At 40.3% G+C, this 22,068-nt stretch overlaps 1 protein-coding gene across 3 annotated transcripts in view; it reads right to left on the reverse strand.

Annotated features, from left to right (window-relative positions):
• Positions 1-17,234: 17,234 nt before the first annotated feature.
• Positions 17,235-22,068, reverse strand: part of LOC126195003 (medium-chain acyl-CoA ligase ACSF2, mitochondrial-like) — a 282,623-nt gene continuing 277,789 nt past the window's right edge. For 2 of the 3 annotated variants that reach the window (XM_049933426.1, XM_049933425.1), the window contains 2 exons: positions 17,626-17,736; positions 17,235-17,537 (listed from right to left, as the gene is read on the reverse strand). In XM_049933426.1, coding sequence (XP_049789383.1) covers positions 17,394-17,537; positions 17,626-17,736 — 255 coding nt within the window. In that variant the 3' untranslated portion in view covers positions 17,235-17,393. The remainder of the gene's footprint in view (positions 17,538-17,625; positions 17,737-22,068) is intronic. The other variant, XR_007538543.1, reaches the window with a different exon arrangement.

The following is a 22,068-nucleotide window of genomic DNA, read 5'->3' on the forward strand; positions in this document are numbered from 1 at the left end:
CTATATGTATGATTCTTCTACCTTTAAAAGCAATATATCCTGTAACTACTTTAAATATGAAGTTCTTTATGAAACTGTTCAATTAAACTTTATAAAAAATGGCTCTGAGCACTATGGAACTTAACATCTGAGGTCAGAAGTCTGCTAGAACTTGGAACTACTTAAACCTAACTAACCTAAGGACATCACACACATCCATGACCGATGCAGGATTCGAACCTGTGACTGTAGCGGTCACGCGGTTCCAGACTGAAACGCCTAGAACCGCTCGGCCACACCGTCTGTACTAAACTTTATATTTTTGGATCAATTTCACTTTTGATTTTTTTTATAATTCTCCGATTTTTATTTTTCCATTGCTCCCTTATAGTATTATTTCCAAAAATGTCCATTTATTAAACTCAAAAATCATTAAATTCAAAATTATCACAGAATAGCATTTAAACAAAAAAATATAAGTGACAACATATTACTTCACCAATATTTTGTATTTCTCAGTATTGTAGTGCAGATCATTTTTTCCTAAATATTTAACTAGATGTTTTGCTACCACCAAATGAATCAAAAACAAATTTTTTGTCATGGACACAGTCCAAAGACTGATTTAGCTATCACTTATTTTTAGAATAACATATCCAATGTGTACCAGGTTGATCAGATGTATCTAAATATACTATTCCACATTCATTATTGCTTGGGTCATTAGGTAATTCATCAAATGTAAAAACGGCACAAAAGTGTTTGATCTTTAATTATCTAACTAATTCTTTTATATCGAAATTTGATGTTGGATTATTATATTTATTAATCATTTCTTCGAAATTAAATTACTCCTTTTCCTTTCTTTTCCATTGCTTCATTATGACTTTTTTGTTCTTCTAATTCTGTATCAGCTTATTCTTGTTTATTACTGCATGTGCAATTGTTGCAGTTCCACCAGCAAGTGAACCAATAGTTGCTAGATATGGTAATGCAGCCAAAAGTAATGAAAAAAATCCACATTCGTGTTTTGTTAATCCAGCGCCTTCTTTCTTTTTTGTTAGATATTCAATAATATTTTTCACAACAGAAATACCTAGTATAATGAGTAAATTACCACCAGTTGTTTCTTTTTCTTTCTTTTTTGTGCATCAGATAAAAATGGTTCAATACTATTTAATTGATCATTATTCAGTTTAAATTTAATTGTTTTTGGTTTAGTTTTGGCACTAGGTGGCAAAGTATAATAGATTGAAAAGTTATTCATTTACATAGATTAAAAAGTTTATTAATATTTTTCATAATCCCCAACCATTTTCATCAAGCCACAGACCTAAGCTTGCTTCAGCTGGTGCAACATCAAGTCCCATTCCTAATTTTCGTTTTCCATACTTATACCTTTATCTGCCATTGCAGCTAATTTTTCACCTAAAGAAGCATCACTTTCTTACGTTTTTCTTCAGCAGATAATTGAAGTACTTTATCAGATTTATGTCTTCATCCTAAATCTTTATTATCACAATAGGCAATGTCATGTTGTTTGCAAGCCTCATCTAATGGATTAATTCCTTGATCTCCTCTAGCTAATATTTCTTCTAATTTTGTCCCTGGACCACAAAATTTATAGCCTAGACAACATATTTCAAATGGTAATTTATTATATTTACTAATCCTTTTCCAAGTTTTTCACTATTCCAAAACGTATGAGGAAGATTATTCAAAACTTTAACTGAATATAGTATTCCTTTTGTATAGTTGATTTAAAAAATCTCTAAATTTGTTTCCTAACATCTGTGTTATTCGAACTTTTTCATTATGATAATTTTTATTTTCAACTTATTATTGTTAATATGTCAACTTAATCTCTAATATAATTCATCCAAACATATTCAACTGGTTTTTCTGTATATTTCTTTACTAACACTTTAAATTTTTCCTGTGGTGAACTTATTTCTGAATAATCTGAAGATCTATAGTTGATCTTCTTACGTTTTTTGGAAATAGTCATCAACAATTTCCTTTAACAGATGTTTATATGTATTACCTTCACTTGATTTTATTTTATTTGGGTTTCTTTCAGAATACAGTGCTCCTGAATTGAACAGTATATTTGCATAATTTGATAGATCTACACCATCAAACTTTTCACCCATGTCATGAATATTAATCTGTTTAACAGTTAAAAAACTCGTTAATCCAGCTGTTCCTTCATATGTCTTTTGACCAATTTTTAACTTATCTCTATTGAATTCAACTGGTAATTTACCAGTATGTTTAAATATACCAACGCACCTTAAGCCAAAAGTAGTATGATGACTATGATTAATATAGTTTAAGATTCTTTCACTAACATTTATCTTTTTAGCTTCATTTTGACTTCTGCTGGACTGTGTCTCCTTTGTTTTTTTTTTAACAGCAGCTTGAGATTGTTCTCTTCATCATAATTCTTCAAAACATTTTCAATTTTGATTCACTTAATGTTTGGACATATTTACCAGGAATGACATCAGACAAATAATGTTATGGTTTAATTGGTGATAAATTTCCAAAATCTTCTCTATGATGACAATGCGGAATCATATGTTTTTCAACTTTTCTATTTTCTTCTATAGCTTTCAAAATATTGTCACCTAAACCTTTAATTCCTTGTTCTACTTGTTTGGTACCATCGCTAACTGGCTTTTCTTCTTTTTTAATCACACCTCCATAGTGCAGTGGTAGCATTTCCACCTGCCATGCAAGGGGGCCTGTGTTCGATTCCCAGCAGGGGCTGGGTGTTGTGTGTCCTTCATCATAATTTTCATCATGATTGACACGCAAGTCGCTGAAGTGGTGTCAACTAAACAGACTTGCAATATGGCAGCTGAACCCCAAAGGGGATATCCCAGCCAGTAAATGCCATACAATCATTCATTATTTCTTTTTTATATTTTTCATACTCTGTTCTTGGTTGTTTTTCCCAAAGCTTGAATTGTGTTTTCAATTCTTCAGCTTTCTTTCTATTTCGCTTAGCTTTTCAACAACCTCCAGTTTGTACTTTGCAAACATTTATTAAGGAAGAAAAAATATTAATTAAACATTTCTAGCATTTGTGTTGAACATTTTATTTTTATGTTGAACATTTATGTTTAATGTTGAAATTGATGTTTGATATTTGTATTTATGTTTAACATTTACATTTATGTTTAATGTTTATGTTTTGTGAAATGTTGTATTTTATTTCTGACCTTACCTTCATTTGGTTTTTTAGTCATCGAATTCAAGTCTGAACATTTCTCCACAATTTGGATGTCTCAATAATTCCATACAGCAATCTTTATAAATTTCTTCTTTGCATTCTAAAATGTAGCAATCATATTCACATCCATTATTATAAAAAATTCAAACCTATTATTCCAACATTTACTACACATTTATTTAAGAGCATCAAACTTTAAGTCGCCTTCAACAAATTCATGACAAATATGATTTAAATTTGTATCACCCTGTCGCAAAGTATTTAAAATTGACATTATCTCTGACTAATTGTTTCGGTGCTTTTGAGTAAGTTCTTGGTCCTATGACTGCACATCAAATAGAATTTGGTAAAAGTTTTCCATGTTTATTTTTTGGTTTCTTTTCTGGAATTCTTAATTTTGGTACCCAATCTGTCATTTTTTAAAATAAATTTTTATTAATATACATGGCTCGTCTATTTCAATGGGGTGGTAATTGGATGTTCTGAAAAAAAGATTAACTGTTCCCATAAGAGACAGTTATAATAGTGTTTCCCTTGTTGGTTTTTATTCCACTTATTTAACTCCTAATATTAAATCGAAAAATAATAAAGTATATTGTGATGGAGAAACAATATAAATTACAACTTGTCAGCACAGTTTGAAAAACTTGGTAAAATTTATTTATTTGAAAAAGCCCTCTATTCACATTAAAGCAAATGAAATTTTAAACAGTTATTATTGAGAGTGATGTAAAATTATATATGGATACAAAAAGATAGTATTGGAAGTGTGCTTGGATTTAGTAACCAAATTGTTGAAGCTAATGAAAAGACTGTTGCTAACGATGGTCCTAAAATTATTCCATTTGAATTAATAAATATAAATTTTAATTTGGCTGATGGGATATTTGCATGGCATACTGATCATTTTCATCGAGAAACTAATATTATTGCCTCTACTCAGAATTTGGTGCACTAATAATTCATGAACCAGATTATCCTGTAAATATTCCTGTTTTTGATCCAGTTCAAAATTTAGAAACAACCCAAGGTAGTGTTATAGGCCTTTTGCTGTTCCTTATCTACATAAACAATTTAGGAGACAATCTGAGCAGCCATCTTAGGTTGTTGGCAGGTGACGCTGTCGTTTATCGAAGATCAAAACAAATTGCTAAACGATTTAGAAATGAAATCTGATTGTGCGAAAATTGGCAGTTGATCCTAAATAACGAAAATTGTGAGGTCAGTAACATGAGTGCAAAAAGGAATTCATTAAACTTTGGTTACACGATAAATCGGTCTAATCTAAAGGCTGTAAATTCAACTAAATACCTAGGAATTACAATTACAAGCATCTTAAAATGGAAGGAACACATAGAAACTGTTGTGGGGAAGGCTAATCAAAGACTTCGTTTCATTGGCATGACACTTAGAAAATGTAACACATCTACTAGGGAGACTGCGTACAGTAAGCTTGTCCATCGTCCTCTAGAATACTGCTGCATGGTGTGGGATCCTTACCAGATAGGACTGACAGAGTTCAAAGAAGGGCAGCACGGTTTGTATTATCGCGAAATATGGAAGAGAATGTCACTGAAATAATACAGGATTTGGACTCGACACCATTAAAAGAAAGGCGTTTTTCGTTGCTATGGAATCTCACTAAATTCCAACCACCAACCTTCTCCTCTGAATGCGAAAATATTTTGTTGACGCCGACCTACATAGGGAGAAACGATCACCACAACAACATAAGAGAAATCAGAGCTTGTGCAGAAAGATATAGGCGTTTGTTCTTTCTGCACACTACACAAGATTGGAATCATAGAGAATTGTGAAGGTGATTCGATGAACCCTCTGCCAGACACTTAAATGTGATTTGCGGAGTACCCATATAGATGTAGATATAGATGTAGAACTGATGAAAATGACAATTTGATTGGCTTCAATAGTGCTTATGTAACAGTTGTTTTATAAATGGCTTAATAAAATGTTTTCCTTAATAAATCATGAATAAAATCGAGAGTTATCAGTTCTACTCATTCCCTGTCAATGATAAAAGGAAAAATAATTTAAATTTACCCAAGAGATTAATATAAATATTGGTGATGGATGGTTTCATCCTAATCATGCTCAGTTATACATGAACTTTGGTATAATTGGAGCTGATGGTATTGATTATCCAACACATGATGGGAAATAAAATAAAAATTTAATCGATAATTATGTAGCAGAGTTATTTGATTTTATAACCATAAAGAAAGGAAATAATATTTTATCTAGAATGGAACATACTTTTATTTCCTCATCACTTTTATACTGCATTTGACTTCATCTCTTGCTGATAAAATAGGTATGAAGGGACATATACTTAATAATGCAAAAATAAAGAGCCAGAAAAAATGAAGTGCTTTACCCATTAGGAATGCTTGGTGGATTTTTTAAAGATTGTCAGGAAATTATGTAGGAGGGAGATTTAACAGTAAGTTTTACATGATCATCAAGTGTTGGAGATTCTATTCTTCGATGGTCTGATTATAATTATGCTGGAATTGAAATAAAAGAGACTCTTCTAAAAGAAGGTAAAATTGTTGTAGAATCCATGGAAATTCGTGTACCAATTGTTAAATATGAACCAGATTACAAGTTAAAACAAAGGGAAAAATCCGGAACTTCTGATATCCTTTTATGAAGTACCAACTGTAGAAGTTGCTGGATTCTGTGGTAAGAATAATTTTGAACCAGATATCACGAATTACTATAACTCAGACAAATTTGATATGCCAGATTACATATTTGTTACATTTCAGACAAATCGTAAAAATAATGTTACTCGACTCTTCATTATTCGATCACATGAATCTATAGAATACATATTTTAAAAATGGAAGAATCGAAATTTTTCCACAGGAGATGTGGAATATCAGTCCTCCAAATAATTTTCTCAAAGCATACGATGCATTTCTCGATTTTAAATGAGTTACTCAACTGAAAGAAGATATAGATATTAGTCCATATAATTTCATAACGAATTATCCGATTTATGTCATTAATACGACTCAAAGAAAGAATACTGTAACTCACAGAAAATGACTATGAAACTGTGTGCAACTTTTAATGATGAAATTCCTGCAGACACTTTAGCTTATGTAGTTATGTATGGAAAGAAGAATCTTACATATGATGCTCAACACAGAAACTTACTGAAAATTTTTAATTATTAATTTTTACTTCTACAAAAATGAATTAAAAATTTATGCTTATGTACATTTTTGAAAGATTTTAAAAATGGTAGAAAAACTAAGAACTGAAAATTTGTGAGCCAGAAAGTGAGCTCTGCATAAAAATCTTAAGGCTGCTAGTGAAAAATTTTCATTAGCCAATTCATGTTATTTATTTTCTTATGTTCACCTTTTATAAAAAAATATATTACATTGGTAGAGCACTTGCCCGCGAAAGGCAAAGGTCCCGAGTTCGAGTCTCAGTCGGGCACACAGTTTTAATCTGCCAGGAAGTTTCATATCAGCGCACACCCAGCTGCAGAGTGAAAATCTCATTCTGGAAACATCCCCCAGGCTGTGGCTAAGCCATGTCTCCGCAATATCCTTTCTTTCAGGAGTGCTAGTTCTGCAAGGTTCGCAGGAGAGCTTCTGTAAAGTTTGGAAGGTGGGAGACGAGATACTGGCAGAAGTAAAGCTGTGAGTACCGGGCGTGAGTCGTGCTTCGGTAGCTCAGTTGGTAGAGCACTTGCCCGCGAAAGGCAAAGGTCCCGAGTTCGAGTCTCGGTCGGGCACACAGTTTTAATCTGCCAGGAAGTTTCATATTACATTTATTTTCGTACATTCACCTTTTATAAAAAATATATTAAATTTGTTTTCTTACATTCACCTTTTGTATGAAATAGTTATTTTAGAGTGAGTAAGACCTGAAAATGTGGGTGAGAGTAGCTAGAAAATGCTGGTTTTGGATAACTAGATCATTTCTTGGCGAAACCCGGAGGGCCTTTTCTAGCTACTCCTGGGCAGTCCGTATTTCCTGGTGGTCAGTGAAGGCAGCGCCTACTCTTGTAAGCTGCGTCTTCTTTGGTATGGTAAGAAAGCGGCCTGTCTAGTTTATCCTACTTTTTACCTACAGTCTAACACTATTTCCACCATTAACTACGTTGAGCTATATGTTCGAAATCGGTTTTAGCCCTTCGCACTGTTTCTTTTACACTCATGCTCGTAAATTAAGGATAATGCTGAATGCATGGTGAAACAACGCTCTGGTGGGTGATCTGCTGCTTTAAATCACCTCGAGATATGACTATGCAGTGCATTTAATCTGCGGTCGTCACACAGTGGCGCTGGCATCAGTCCACATATGCAGAGGTGTGTTGATGCACGTCAGAGTACAGTGCAGCAAGTAAGTGTGCCGACGTTTTCGGACGTGCTAATGGTGACTGTGTGTTGAAAACGGCTCGAAGAACACATGTTGATGACATTATGAGGGGTAGAATACTAGGGCGACTGGAGGCTGATCAGACACAGCAGGTCTTAGCACGGGCCCTCCGTGTGCCACAAAGTGTGATCGCAAGATTATGGCAACGCTTCCAGCAAACAGGAAACGTGTCCAGACGCTACAGTATGGGACGACCACAGTATACAGTACCACAAGAAGACCGATATCTCACCATCAGTGCCCGCAGACGGTCACGGAATACTGCAGGTAGCCTTGCTCAAGACCTACTGCAGCCACTGGAACAGTTGTCTCCAGACACACAGTCTACAGACGTCTGACATGGTTTATTCGCCTGGAGACGTGCAAGGTGCTTTCCACTGACCTCTAGTCACAGGAGAGCCTGCAAAGCCTGGCGTCAAGAACACGGTAAGTTCATGGTCATTGGAACAGTGGTCCCAGGTTGTGTTCACAGACGAGTCCAGGTATAGTCTGAACTGTGATTCTTTCCAGGTTTTCATCTGGCGTGAACCAGGAACCAGATACCAATCCCTTAATGTCCTTGAAAGGGACATGTATGGAGGTCGTGGTTTGATGGTGTAGGGTGGGATTATGATTGGTGCACGTACACCCATGCATGTCTTTGACAGAGGAACTGTAACAGGTCAGATGTATCGGGACGTCATTTTGTCCCAGTATGTCCACATTTTCAGGGGTACAGTGGGTCCCACCTTCCTCCTGATGGATGATAACGCACGGCCCCACCGAGCTACCATCGTGGAGGAGTACCTTGAAACAGAAGATATTTGGCGAATGGAGTGGCCTGCCTGTTCTCCAGGCGTAAACCCCATCGAGCACGTCTGGGATGCTCTCGGTCGACGTATCGCTGCACGTCTTCAAATCCCTACGATACTTCAGCAGCTCCGACAGGCACTGGGGCAAGAATGGGAGACTATACCCCAGCAGCTGTTCGACCACCTGATCCAGAGTATGCCAACCCGTTGTGCGGCCTGTGTACGTGTGTATGGTGATCATATCCCATATTGATGTCGGGGTACATGCGCAGGAAACAGTGGCGTTTTGTAGCACATGTGTCTCGGGGTGTGTGTTCCCTATGTGCCTATGCTATTAGCGGCAGTTTTGTGTAGTGCCTCATGGTGTGGCATCACATTCTGCAATTATCCTTAATTTATGAGCATGAGTGTACTTATAAATATTCACACATGCAATAAATGGCCGGTAGATTAGTGCTACCTACCTGGAAACACTAGTAGAGAATATTACACAGATCGACTTCCCAAGTAGCTTTCGTTCATCTAATTTTTTCAAATATTCACTTGTTATCTGAATGGCAATAACTTGACAAAGAACGTTGGGTTCACCTAAGGCGGATTAATGTAAGGTACAAGTCTTCAAGTGATCTCGTATAACAGAACAAATTTGCATTTATAATTATATTTCAGTTCTTAACTATGTAGGCTGCAACTGAAAATGCGGCTGTAAGCCGTATAACCCGTAGTGTGGTCAATCAAAACCAAGTATTATCAGCTGTCAATGGTGTTTTCATTCATCATATTCCTTTTATATAGTGAATTACTCGTTCAACTCGTAGAATCATTCTATAGTGTTATCTTTGGTTACAACGTTGACATGAACAACTGAACTATATCTGTTAGCGTTGGTTTTGTTTCATTTCTCATAAGGATCATCCTATCGCTGAGCTGATCACTGTAACTCACTCTTTGCCCTACCTTACTATTACTATAGCAAATACGCATCCAAGAACAGAAAAACGTTCGAAATTGCCTTCCTGTCACTACGTTATTCATATAAGCTCTATAATTTTTAGTATTTAAAACAGCTGTTACGCGCACAGGACAGAAATAATGAACAAGAAGCACTCGCAATCAGTAATCTGCGAATGTTTTGGGCTACTTAAAATGCCGGCAGGCCCCACCCACTCTGTATTCAAAGCAACGTACAGCATAAGTCTGTAGCGCCAGCTCCCTTCTTTTTTGCCTCCATGCTTCCTACAGACGCTGCTTATCTCTGGAGCACAAAGTGGACACCACACAATAGCCAACACCAACAACAAATGGTTCAAATGGCTCTGAGCACTATGCGACTTAACTTCTGAGGTCATCAGTCGCCTAGAACTTAGAACTAATTAAACCTAACTAGCCTCGGACATTACACACATCCATGACCGAGGCAGGATTCGAACCTGCGACCGTAGCGGTCGCTCGGCTCTAGACTGTAGCGCCTAGAACCTCACGGCCACTTCGGCTGGCTACCAACAACAGACCCATCGCCATCCGGTAATGAAATGCAGTAATGCACCCAAGTAAAAGCATATGGCTCATAGCATCATCTGACATCCAGGAAAAATTATCCTGAGGTGTTCAGTAAAATAAGTATAATAATTTTTTCCTTTGAAACTTAGTGTGTGAAGAAAAGATTTTTAATCTTTCCAGAATAACTTATTAACTAATTTTTAAAAGTCAACTACAATAAATTTAACCATAGTCCGAATTATATCAATTTACTGGAAATAAAAAAATTATGACATTCTTTAATTACATTCTTGCAGCAGGTAAATAAAATGTGTTAATTTTATTGATTGGAAGAGTTGCATATTTTTATAGTTAATAAATGTAATTAATATCGACTGCCTTCTCGAACTGCATAAAAAAGTCAGTCACCAATTAAGGGATAACACCACTGTAACGGCCTAACAAAAGCGTTTCCTTCACATTTTATTATTATTATTATTATTATTTTTTTTTTTTTTTTGACAGAAGGGAAGGTGATGGAGAAATAATACTTGGGGTAGTCATTGAGCATATACACTCCTGGAAATTGAAATAAGAACACCGTGAATTCATTGTCCCAGGAAGGGGAAACTTTATTGACACATTCCTGGGGTCAGATACATCACATGACCACACTGACAGAACCACAGGCACATAGACACAGGCAACAGAGCATGCACAATGTCGGCACTAGTACAGTGTATATCCACCTTTCGCAGCAATGCAGGCTGCTATTCTCCCATGGAGACGATCGTAGAGATTCTGGATGTAGTCCTGTGGAACGGCTTGCCATGCCATTTCCACCTGGCGCCTCAGTTGGACCAGCGTTCGTGCTGGACGTGCAGACCGCGTGAGACGACGCTTCATCCAGTCCCAAACATGCTCAATGGGGGACAGATCCGGAGATCTTGCTGGCCAGGGTAGTTGACTTACACCTTCTAGAGCACGTTGGGTGGCACGGGATACATGCGGACGTGCATTGTCCTGTTGGAACAGCAAGTTCCCTTGCCGGTCTAGGAATGGTAGAACGATGGGTTCGATGACGGTTTGGATGTACCGTGCACTATTCAGTGTCCCCTCGACGATCACCAGTGGTGTACGGCCAGTGTAGGAGATCTCTCCCCACACCATGATGCCGGGTGTTGGCCCTGTGTGCCTCGGTCGTATGCAGTCCTGATTGTGGCGCTCACCTGCACGGCGCCAAACACGCATACGACCATCATTGGCACCAAGGCAGAAGCGACTCTCATCGCTGAAGACGACACGTCTCCATTCGTCCCTCCATTCACGCCTGTCGCGACACCACTGGAGGCGGGCTGCACGATGTTGGGGCGTGAGCGGAAGACGGCCTAACGGTGTGCGGGACCGTAGCCCAGCTTCATGGAGACGGTTGCGAATGGTCCTCGCCGATACCCCAGGAGCAACAGTGTCCCTAATTTGCTGGGAAGTGGCGGTGCGGTCCCCTACGGCACTGCGTAGGATCCTACGGTCTTGGCGTGCATCCGTGCGTCGCTGCGGTCCGGTCCCAGGTCGACGGGCACGTGCACCTTCCGCCGACCACTGGCGACAACATCAATGTACTGTGGAGACCTCACGCCCCACGTGTTGAGCAATTCGGCGGTACGTCCACCCGGCCTCCCGCATGCCCACTATACGCCCTCGCTCAAAGTCCGTCAACTGCACATACGGTTCACGTCCACGCTGTCGGGGCATGCTACCAGTGTTAAAGACTGCGATGGAGCTCCGTATGCCACGGCAAACTGGCTGACACTGACGGCGGCGGTACACAAATGCTGCGCAGCTAGCGCCATTCGACGGCCAACACCGCGGTTCCTGGTGTGTCCGCTGTGCCGTGCGTGTGATCATTGCTTGTACAGCCCTCTCGCAGTGTCCGGAGAAAGTATGTTGAATTTGAGACGATCTGCAACAGACCTTCTTTATGCAGTAGTATTCAACGAACTGTGACTGACGCCCGAACAACTGGGAACTGACATGCATCGAGACTAGAAAATAGCGCAGTGAACCTGCAAAAAAAGGACAACTATAATTTATAAAACTTTTCAGTTCCGTTTAGCTCTACTCCAAATAGGCGCAGTGCAAGGGCGATTCAACGGTTGATTTCATATGCGTTCTGTGTAAACTTGCTAGTTGTTATAACAACTTCCGGGCAGTCTGGACAAGCAGTAAGTGCAGTGAAGCCTAAACCTCACACACTTAGCTCTTGCAACGTGATGTCTGCATCGCACGTTTTACATCACACGGTTGAGAAACAACAGAGAACAACGGCAACACAGTTTATAAGGTTATAGCTCAATCCTGGCCACTGTGTTTCAGTTTCTTAGCAGAGGCACTCACACCTTACGAAGTGCTTTCAGTCTCATGTCTACTCTCTGGATGCTTTTTAATGACATACTGCTTCGACGCCGTGTTAGATACTACGTTTTCGTATCTTATCTGCCTCAGTACACTTCCTTAGCACTCATTCTTACTTGAAAGACAAAACTCTATAGTACAAGATCACAAATCAAGTATCAAAATTGGATAGTGTACACAAAAATCAAGATTCAAACTGAAAGAATTGTCTTTTTCGTACACGTACTGACGCTTGCTGACGCCAATCTTATCAGTTATTATTGTTCCAAAATGCTTCTTACTATACCCAGACACTCTCAGGGGCTACCGAGTTGGCGAGGTAGGCCGTTTCGGGTCATCGAGGAGCTAGAGGACGGGCTCAGAATTCCATAAAATAATTTTTTTCATGGATTAGACTTTTGCTTCATAATTTAGAAGGTTCAAAGCCTCTTTTAAGCCAATAAAAACAAAAATGATTTTCTGAAAATTCTACTGTGGTGTTATCCCTTACATAGCTTTCCAAAGTGTGCTTAATGAAAGCAGAGCTACAAAATTGGTCTCCCAACGTGAAGCTAACAAAAATACCACTACATACTTAACGTTTTGCCTCTGTTATTCCAATATCTATGGTTTTTCCTGGTTGATGGTGACAGTGTAGTTCACGTACATGTCTGTTGAGGAGTCATTGAAATTTGGACGTTAATACTTCTTTGCATGTGGCCGAGCGGCTCTAGGCGCTTCACTCCGGAACCGCGCTGCTGCTACGGTCGCAGGTTCAAATCCTGCCTCGGGCATAGATGAGTGTGATGTCCTTAGGTTGGTAAGGTTTAAGAAGTTCTAAGTCTAGGGGACTGATGACCTCAGATGTTAAGTCCCATACTGCTTAGAGCCATTTGAACCATTTTGAACTTCTTTGCAAAGTTGACCAATAATTCGGTTGTGCTGTGCATACACAAACTCTGAGACATTATTATCGCGAGTAGTAGCGAGCGAACAGCTCCGAACGAGTCGGAAGTGGTCAGATGCAAAATGCGGTGGAGAGAAGCCGCGAGACGTTAGAGGTCGTGCCCTGCCGTGATCGTGCTAGTAGCGCTCGAGGAGACTTTGGTATTAATTGAGGATTTTTGATAATTTGTCTTGTTGATGCACTTTGTTGTTGCTTGCTTGCGCACTGGAGGAATTTTGTCAGCTTTGTGTATGCATGCATTGAGACTAATATTCGCATCTTTGTTGTGACCAAAGACGCGTTTATTGAGTATAAACGTTGTAGAATTATTAAGGCCTGTGTGAAGTCTGTCAGTGTTTAAGTAATATATTTTGCGAATATAGTAAATTAAAGTTTTTGTTGGTTTCTTTCATTTTTTTAGACTGTTTAAGTTTAGTTGATCAAACCCCCTCCCGATCATTCAATTTCTCTATAAAAAATTTATGGTAGTAGTAGTTGCAATTGATATAAGATGAACATCAACAAAAGCAAAACGAGGATAATGGAATGTAGTCGAATTAAGTCGGGTGATGCTGAGGGAATTAGATTAGGAAATTAGACACTTAAAGTAGTAAAGGAGTTTTGTTATTTGGGGAGCAAAATAACTGATGATGGTCGAAGTAGAGAGGATATAAAATGTAGACTTGCAATGGCAAGGAAAGCGTTTCTGAAGAAGAGAAATTTGTTATATCGAGTATAGATTTAAGTGTCAGTAAGTCGTTTCTGAAAGTATTTGTATGGAGTGTAGCCATGTATGGAAGTGAAACATGGACGATAAATAGTTTGGACAAGAAGAGAACAGAAGCTTTCGAAATGTGGCGCTACAGAAGAATGCTGAAGATTAGATGGGTAGATAACATAACTAATGAGGAGGTATTGAATAGAATTGGGGAGAAGAGGAATTTGTGGCACAACTTGACAAGAAGACGGGACCGGTCGGTAGGACATGTTCTGAGGCATCAAGGGATCACAAATTTAGCATTGGAGGGCAGCGTGGAGGGTAGAAATCGTAGAGGGAGACCAAGCAGATTCAGAAGGACGTAGGTTGCAGTAAGTACTGGGAGATGAAGAAGCTTGCCCAGGATAGGGTAGCATGGAGAGCTGCATCAAACCAGTCTCAGCACTGAATACCACAACAACAACAACAGTTTCAATTTTTATGGCTACGTATTGCACTCTTAATGGATCGCAGTATAGCTTTTGAAATATTTTTAGCATGTTGCAGATCACGCAGTTGCAGTGGCAAGACGAGGTAAGTTGTCCGTTGGGCACAGGAGTATTGTAAAACAATTGTTAGGAGTTGTCAGAGATTATTTTAAAACTCGCACTCAGATACTTGAGAATTGATTTCTTTAATGTATATAGGAAGAGTTACGTCAGAGATGCAACGTCACACACTTTAGTACGTCTCAGCAGAACAAACAATAATTACGATTTCGCTTCAACCTTCTGTTAACCATCCCTCACCCTTTGCAACACATCTACGGAAAAAGCAGCTCTATCGGTTAAGTGTGCGCAATTTTTTATCGAAAGTAATTTGTTTGTAGGTGGCCACCCCCTTTAGCTGGCGATCAGCTCGTCTGACTGCCATGTAGTGTGCACGAGTTCGATTCCCTGCCGAGTCGGAGATTTTCTCCGCTCGGAGAGTGGGTGTTGTGTTGTCCTTATTATCATTTCATCGTCATCGGCACGCCAGTCACCCCGTGTGGCGTGAACTGAAAAGACATTTAATTCGGTGGCCGAGCTTCTCCAAGGGGGAACTCCCGACCATCAGTGCCATGCGATCACTTCATTTCGTTTTTGTGTTTGTAGGTTCACAGTCGTGACGATATATAATTGTGTCGTGGTAGTTCGAGCATTTGACCCTTAGGTGAGCTAAATGTTATTTCATGCTTTTTACGCTTTGGTATCAAGAGTAAAAATGTTTTCGATGAGGAAGAAGGTAACACTACCAAGGTGGAGAACAAAATGACTGTCATCATGTAATGGTATGTAAACATCGACTATCAGAAGTTTCAGCTTTTGTTTTACTACACTTTACATTGTCCTGCCGTTTTGTCTGATTAATTTGATGAGACAACAAAAGGAGTCGACCACATTCGCTGCTTTGTGCAGCGAAATAACTCATGGTAGCCGATGTAGAAAGAGTATAAATTACAGACTTGCAACAGGAAAAAAAGTGTTCCTGGAAAAGAGAAATTTGTTAACATCAAATATAAATTTAAATATCAGGGAAGTATTTGTCCGGAGCGTGGACTATAAACAATTCAGATAGTAAGAAAATACAAGAGTTTGAAATGTGATGCTACAAAAGAATACTGAACATGACATGGGTAGATCTCAGTTTGCTAATGGCACGAAGTGCGGGGGAAAAAAATTGTAGAGGGAGAGAAAGGCTTGATTACTAGTAAGGAGATTCAAACCGAAATAGGTTACAGAGTGGTTATTCGGACACGAAGAGGCTCGTACAGTAGAAAGAGAGTTGTAGCAAACCAACTTTTAGCTTGAAGACCACAACTACAACAAGAACATTGTCTGGTACATATAAATGTGAAGTTTTTATGCTGTAGTCAAAGCTTGTTCTATTGACATCCATAGTTAAAAAACGCTTACTCTGAACCTAGATTATCAGCCAAGATGTAGAGAGTTACAAATCTTAAGTTTGTAAATGGTGACGTTAGTTATAAAAAAGCAACTTGCTGCTTCTATGAATTAACCATTCAAAGAATACACGAAAGGAAATTAGAAACGTGTGCTTTTCCCTGGTCTGGAAAACGTGTTGGATGTTTCTATTTTTCCTTAACAGTGTGGTCTTCTTTGAAAACTTCAAATAATCGATACTTTTGGCTTAAAATGTTCTCCGGGATGTCTGCTTTACTGCAGTGTTCATTCCAAGTTTGCCAGAAACTTCATTATCGAGTTATAAGGCGATCTGTGAAAAAGTGTCTCTGAAAATTATTCCAGCGTGGAAAAAGTAGTCGATACCGCGGTCAGGGTGGCATCTTGTAATTTCAACGATGGTCTAACATACGTACATTATGGAAATCACAGACGTGTTCGAATTTGAGATCGGATCAGCCTGTTACAACTTCTGCACAAATGCGGACGAAAAGCCAATCGAGTAAAGCAGAGCAGTGGATAACAGAAGCTGCCAAAGAGGCCCGCAAAATCGCTGTGGCTGCGAGAGGGAGGATGACCTCTTTTTGGATCTGTAAGGATTGGTGTGCAGTCGGAGGATCGCTGACTAGAAGTTTGTTTAACTACAAAAAATGTAACCCAAACCTTTAAACGCGTTTTCCTCGAAACCACATTTTTCAAATTGGCGGAAAACGCAACTGAGAACGGTACATATGATTTTGATCGGAATGTAATGCTGCCATTCTAAATTGCATTCTCTGTCAGCGTACGTAGCCGTCTTGTGATATCTTTACAAGCCTATTTTCTGAGCACGCCAACACCTTTGCGCGAAGAAAATGACGTTTCTTTCAACATGTTACCATTTTGTCAGAACTTAACATTTCTCAGTTATCCTATGTATGCCGACAGAAAATATATTAAAATGACATAAACAAATTTTTTTTTGTTACAGGTCTCATAGGAGGGTTTCGGGAATTCCCATCGACTGCAAGGGGTCCTTCCACCTAGTGGAGTGGCTACATACAGGAAGCGTCAGATGTCCACATGAAAATGATTTTTTTAAAGAAAAAGTGTGAGAAATGAAACTGTGACATCAGATTTGGCATTAATTTTTACTTTACTTGAAAAAAGTCACTAAAATCACCTATTTTTCATGCGTTCAAAGAGGGCTACCTCTTGTCACAAACTGCAGATGTTCTGGACAACACTTATAACTAAAGTATTTACTCATCAATATAAATACTGTATATAATAAGCGGTGGTTTGGTGAATCTGTTAAAATGAATATCTTTAAATTATTCCTTGTCTCTTCCATAAATAACATTTAATAAATCGAACTTATTTTCAACAGGCCAATAATCATGAAATATGATGTCTTACTGTTTAACACACGGAACAATTAATCTCATTTTAACGTTTCGTTTATACAATTTAGAACATACACTTCAAAAGCAAATAATGTGATGATTCTCATTCACCATCCATATATTGCTACATCTTTTATTCCATACTTTTCCATCACTGCTTCACGCAGCTGCAGAGTCTGGATTTTTCCTGAAGGATTTCTCGGTAGTTCATCCACTATTTCTATTATGGATGGTATCTTGAAGTCTGAAATCTGAAAGTCACAAGGCGCATGAGAATGGATATTTACCGGTACGTCCACCTGTTACTTGGAGAGGAATATCAAATCAGCAACTACTTACTTTACCACTCGCAAACTCTCGTACTGCATCAGAAGTCAAAGTGGAGCCCCTCTTCAGTCGAATGCAAGCGCATATCTGTTGCCCCCATCTTTCATGTGGAACTCCAAAGACCTGTAAAAGCACAGATATTGCAAATCGTTTAGAGCAACTGTCCATAACAGTGTTCGAAATAACAGATATTTGCAAGAGGGTACCTGTGCACGAATTTTCAGTTACTTTAAAAGTAATCTCTTGTTTGGTACTCTACATTTACATCTACATCAATACGACTGATCTGCAATTCACATTTAAGTAGTTGGCAGAGGGTTCATCGAAACACATTCAAACTACTTCTTTATACACTGCTGGCCATTAAAATTGTTACACCACGAAGATGACGTGCTACAGACGCGAAATTTAACCGACAGGAGGAAGATGCTGTGATATGCAAACGATTAGCTTTTCAGAGCATTCACACAAGGTTGGCGCCGGTGGCGACACCTACAGTGTGCTGACATGAGGAAACTTTCCAACCAATTTCTCATACACAAAGAGCAGTTGACCGGCTTTGCCTGGTGAAACGTTGTTGTGATGCCTCGTGTAAGGAGGAGAAATGCGTACCATCACGTTTCCGACTTTGATAAAGGTCGGATTGTAGCCTATCGTGACTGCGGTTTATCGTATCGCGACATTGCTGCTCGCGTTGGTCGAGATCCAATGACTGTAAGCAGAATATGGAATCGGTTGGTTCAGGAGCGTAATACGGAACCCCGTGCTGGATCCCAACGGCCTCGTATCACTAGCAGTCGAGATGACAGGCATTTTATACGCATGGCTGTAACGGATCGTGCACCCACGTCTCGATCCCTGAGTCAACAGACGGGGAGGTTAGCAAGACAACAACCATCTGCACGAACAGTTCGACGACGTTTGCAGCAGCATGGACTATCAGCTCGGAGACCGTGGCCGCGGTTACCCGTGACGCTGCATCACAGACAGGAGCGCCTGCGATGGTGTACTCAACGACAAATCTGGGTGCACGAATGGCAAAACGTCATTTTTTCTTATGAATCCAGGTTCTGTTTACAGCATCATGATGGTCGCATCCGTGTTTGGCGACATCGCGGTGAATGCACATTGGAAGCGTGTATTCGTCATCGCCATACTGGCGTATCACCCGGCGTGATGGTATGGGGTGCCATTGGTTACACGTCTCGGTCACCTCTTGTCCGCATTAACGGCGCTTTGAACACTGGACGTTGCATTTCAGATGTTTTACGACCCGTGGCTCTACCCTTCATTCGATCCCTGCGGAACCCTACATTTCAGCAGGATAATGCACGACCGCATGTTGCAGGTCCTGTACGGACCTTTCTGGATACAGAAAATGTTCGACTGCTGTCCTGGCCAGCACATTCTCCAGACCTCTCACCAATTGAAAACGTCTGGTCAATGGTGGCTGCGCAACTGGCTCGTCACAATACGCCAGTCACTACTCTTGACGAACTGTGGTATCGTGTTGAAGCTGTATGGGCAGCTGTACCCGTACACGCCATCCAAGTCCTGTTTGACTGAATGCCCAGGCATATCAAGGCCGTTATGATGGCCAGAGGTGGTTGTTCTGGGTGCTGATTTCTCACGATCTATGCACCCAAATTGCGTGAAAATGTAATCAAATGGGTCTGAGCACTATGGGACTTAACATCTTTGGTCATCAGTCCCCTAGAACTTAGAACTACTTAAACCTAACCTAACCTAAGGACATCACACACATCCATGCCCAAGGCAGGATTCTAACCTGCGACTGTAGCAGTCGCGCGGTTCCGGACTGCAGCGCCTAGAACCGCGTGGCCACCGCGGTCGGCGCGCTAGTATCGCGTACACAAGATATAAAAGGGCAGTGCATTGGCGCAACTGTCATTTGTACTCAGGTGATTCACGTGGGTAGGTTTCCTACATGATTATGGCCGCACGACAGGAATTTACAGACTTCGAACGCGGACACTCACCTCTCAACACGGAAGACGCAGTGGCCGACGGCCTTCACTTAACGACCGAGTGCAGCGATGTTTGCGGAGAGTTGTCATTGATGAGAGACAAGTAACACTGCGTGACATATCCACGGAAATCAATGTGGGACGTACTACGAACTCATCCGTTAGAACAGTGCGGCGAAATCTAGCGTTAATGGGATACGGCGGCAGGAGCCGACTCGAGTGCCTTTGTTAACATCACGACGTAGCATGTAGCGCCTCTCGTGCCCTCGTGACCGTATCGCTTGGACCCTAGACTACTGGAAATCCGTGCCCTGGTGATGGGTCCCGCTTTCAGTTGGTAAGAGCTGATGGTAGGGTTGGAGTGTGGCGCAGACTTGACGAAACCATAGACCCAGGTTGTCAAAAAGGAACTGCGCAAGCTGGTTGTGGCTCCTTGATGATGTGGACTCTATTTACATGGAATGGACTGGGTTCTCTGGTCCAACTTAACCGATCATTGACTGGAAATGGTTATGTTCGGCTACTTGGAGACTATCTGCAGTCATTCATGGACTCCATGTTCCCAAACAACGATGGAACTTTTCACTGATGCTTATGCGCCGTGTCACTAGGCCAAAATCGTTCGCGATTGGTTTGAATAACATTCTGGACAGTTCGAGCTAATGATTTCGCCCCCCAAGTTGCCTGACATGAGCCCCATCGGACATTTATGGGATGTAATGGAGTGTTCGGTTTGCGCGCAAGTTCGTGGATCGGAAAAGCTTTCGCAATTGTGGAGGCTTCAGAGGTAGCATGGGTCATTATTTATGAAGGGGACTTCCAACGACTTGTTGATTCCATGTCACGTCGAGTTGCTGCACTACGCCGGGGGAAAGGAGGTCCGACAGGATATTAGGAGGTATTCCATGACTTTCGTTATTTCAGTGCAAATCGGTTATATGGATTAGGAACCGCAGACGGCCCAAGACACGTCCTTGGGGAGCACCAGATACCACTTCTGTTTCACTCCATGACAATCCGTCATGTAAAAGACAGAAAATGTGTTGACGAGGAGTATTAAGGGATGCATTACCATTTGCGTTCGACTTGCAACTGGCAACGCACATGTCACTTAGAATTAACAAAGGCGAGTACCCTTAAGAAGTCTGAATCTGTCGGTTTGTCACCGTTTCAGCGTGAAACGTTCCTTTCCTCTCGTCCTCAGAGCTTCCCTAGTGTCAGGCCAAGTTCCCCCCTCCCCCCACGGGATGTATTACGCGATGCATTGCTCGGTGGATGAAACTATTATTTGTTGAGTCAGATTAATTCTCGCTAGTGCTGAACTCATAAAATTACTTTGAGGAGGTGATGATTTATAGCTTTACAGTACTTACAGCAATTACTTTACATTTAAATAAAAGAGATATGCAGTATGTTCGTAAGTGAGTATACAAGAGATTGTAATTTTTGAATAGATGTATATTACACTTCCTTGATGAGATGTTGTAGTTTTTGTAACGGACTTGTCAACCTGCAGCCAGGGTAATATGTAGCTCGATGTCTGGAGATGCCACGAAGGCGCTCCAGTAGGCCGTTCTGCAGTATTTTTCTCTCTATGACAACAATTACTTTACATTCAAATAACACAGATATGCAATATATTCATAGCGGGTATAAAAGAGGTTCTAATTTTTGTTTTGATGTATATTATAGGAAAAAATTTAGTACACCTTTTGAGAGGTTTCCAATTTACTCAAGACTTATTGTTGCAGCAGTGCATAGTGGAGTACATGAAATTATTACATTTAGATATCAATAGCACAAGCGGCTCTGAAATACCAGATACCGACCCATGCAGAAACACCGCTATTATACTACTGGCCATTAAAATTACTACAGCAAGAAGAAATGCAGATGATAAACGGGTATTCAGTGGACAAATATATTATACTAGAACTGACGTGTGATTACATTTTCACGCAATTTGGGCGCATAGATCCTGAGAAATCAGTACCCAGAACAACCACCTCTGGCCGTAATGACGGCCTTGATAAGCTTGGGCATTGAGTCAAACAGAACTTGGATAGCGTGTACAGGTACAGCTGCCCATGCAGCTTCAACACGATATCACAGTTCGTCAAGAGTAGTGACTGGCATATCATGACGAGCCAGTTGCTCGCCACCATTGACCAGACGTTTTCAATTGATGAGAGATCTGGAGAATGTGCTGGCCAGGGCAGCAGTCGAACATTTTCCGTACCCAGAAAGGCCCGTACAGGACCTGCAACATGCGGTCGTGCATTATCCTGTGGAAATGTAGGGTTTCGCAGGGATCGAATGAAGGGTAGAGCCACGGGTCGTAACACATCTGAAATGTAACGCCCACTGTTCAAAGTGCCGTCAATGCGAACAACAGGCGACCGAGACGTGTAACCAATGGCACCCCATACCATCACAGTGGGTGATACGCCAGTATGGCGATGACGAA

The sequence above is a fragment of the Schistocerca nitens genome, chromosome 7 (assembly GCF_023898315.1).
Source record: "Schistocerca nitens isolate TAMUIC-IGC-003100 chromosome 7, iqSchNite1.1, whole genome shotgun sequence".
Taxonomy (NCBI): domain Eukaryota; kingdom Metazoa; phylum Arthropoda; class Insecta; order Orthoptera; family Acrididae; genus Schistocerca; species Schistocerca nitens.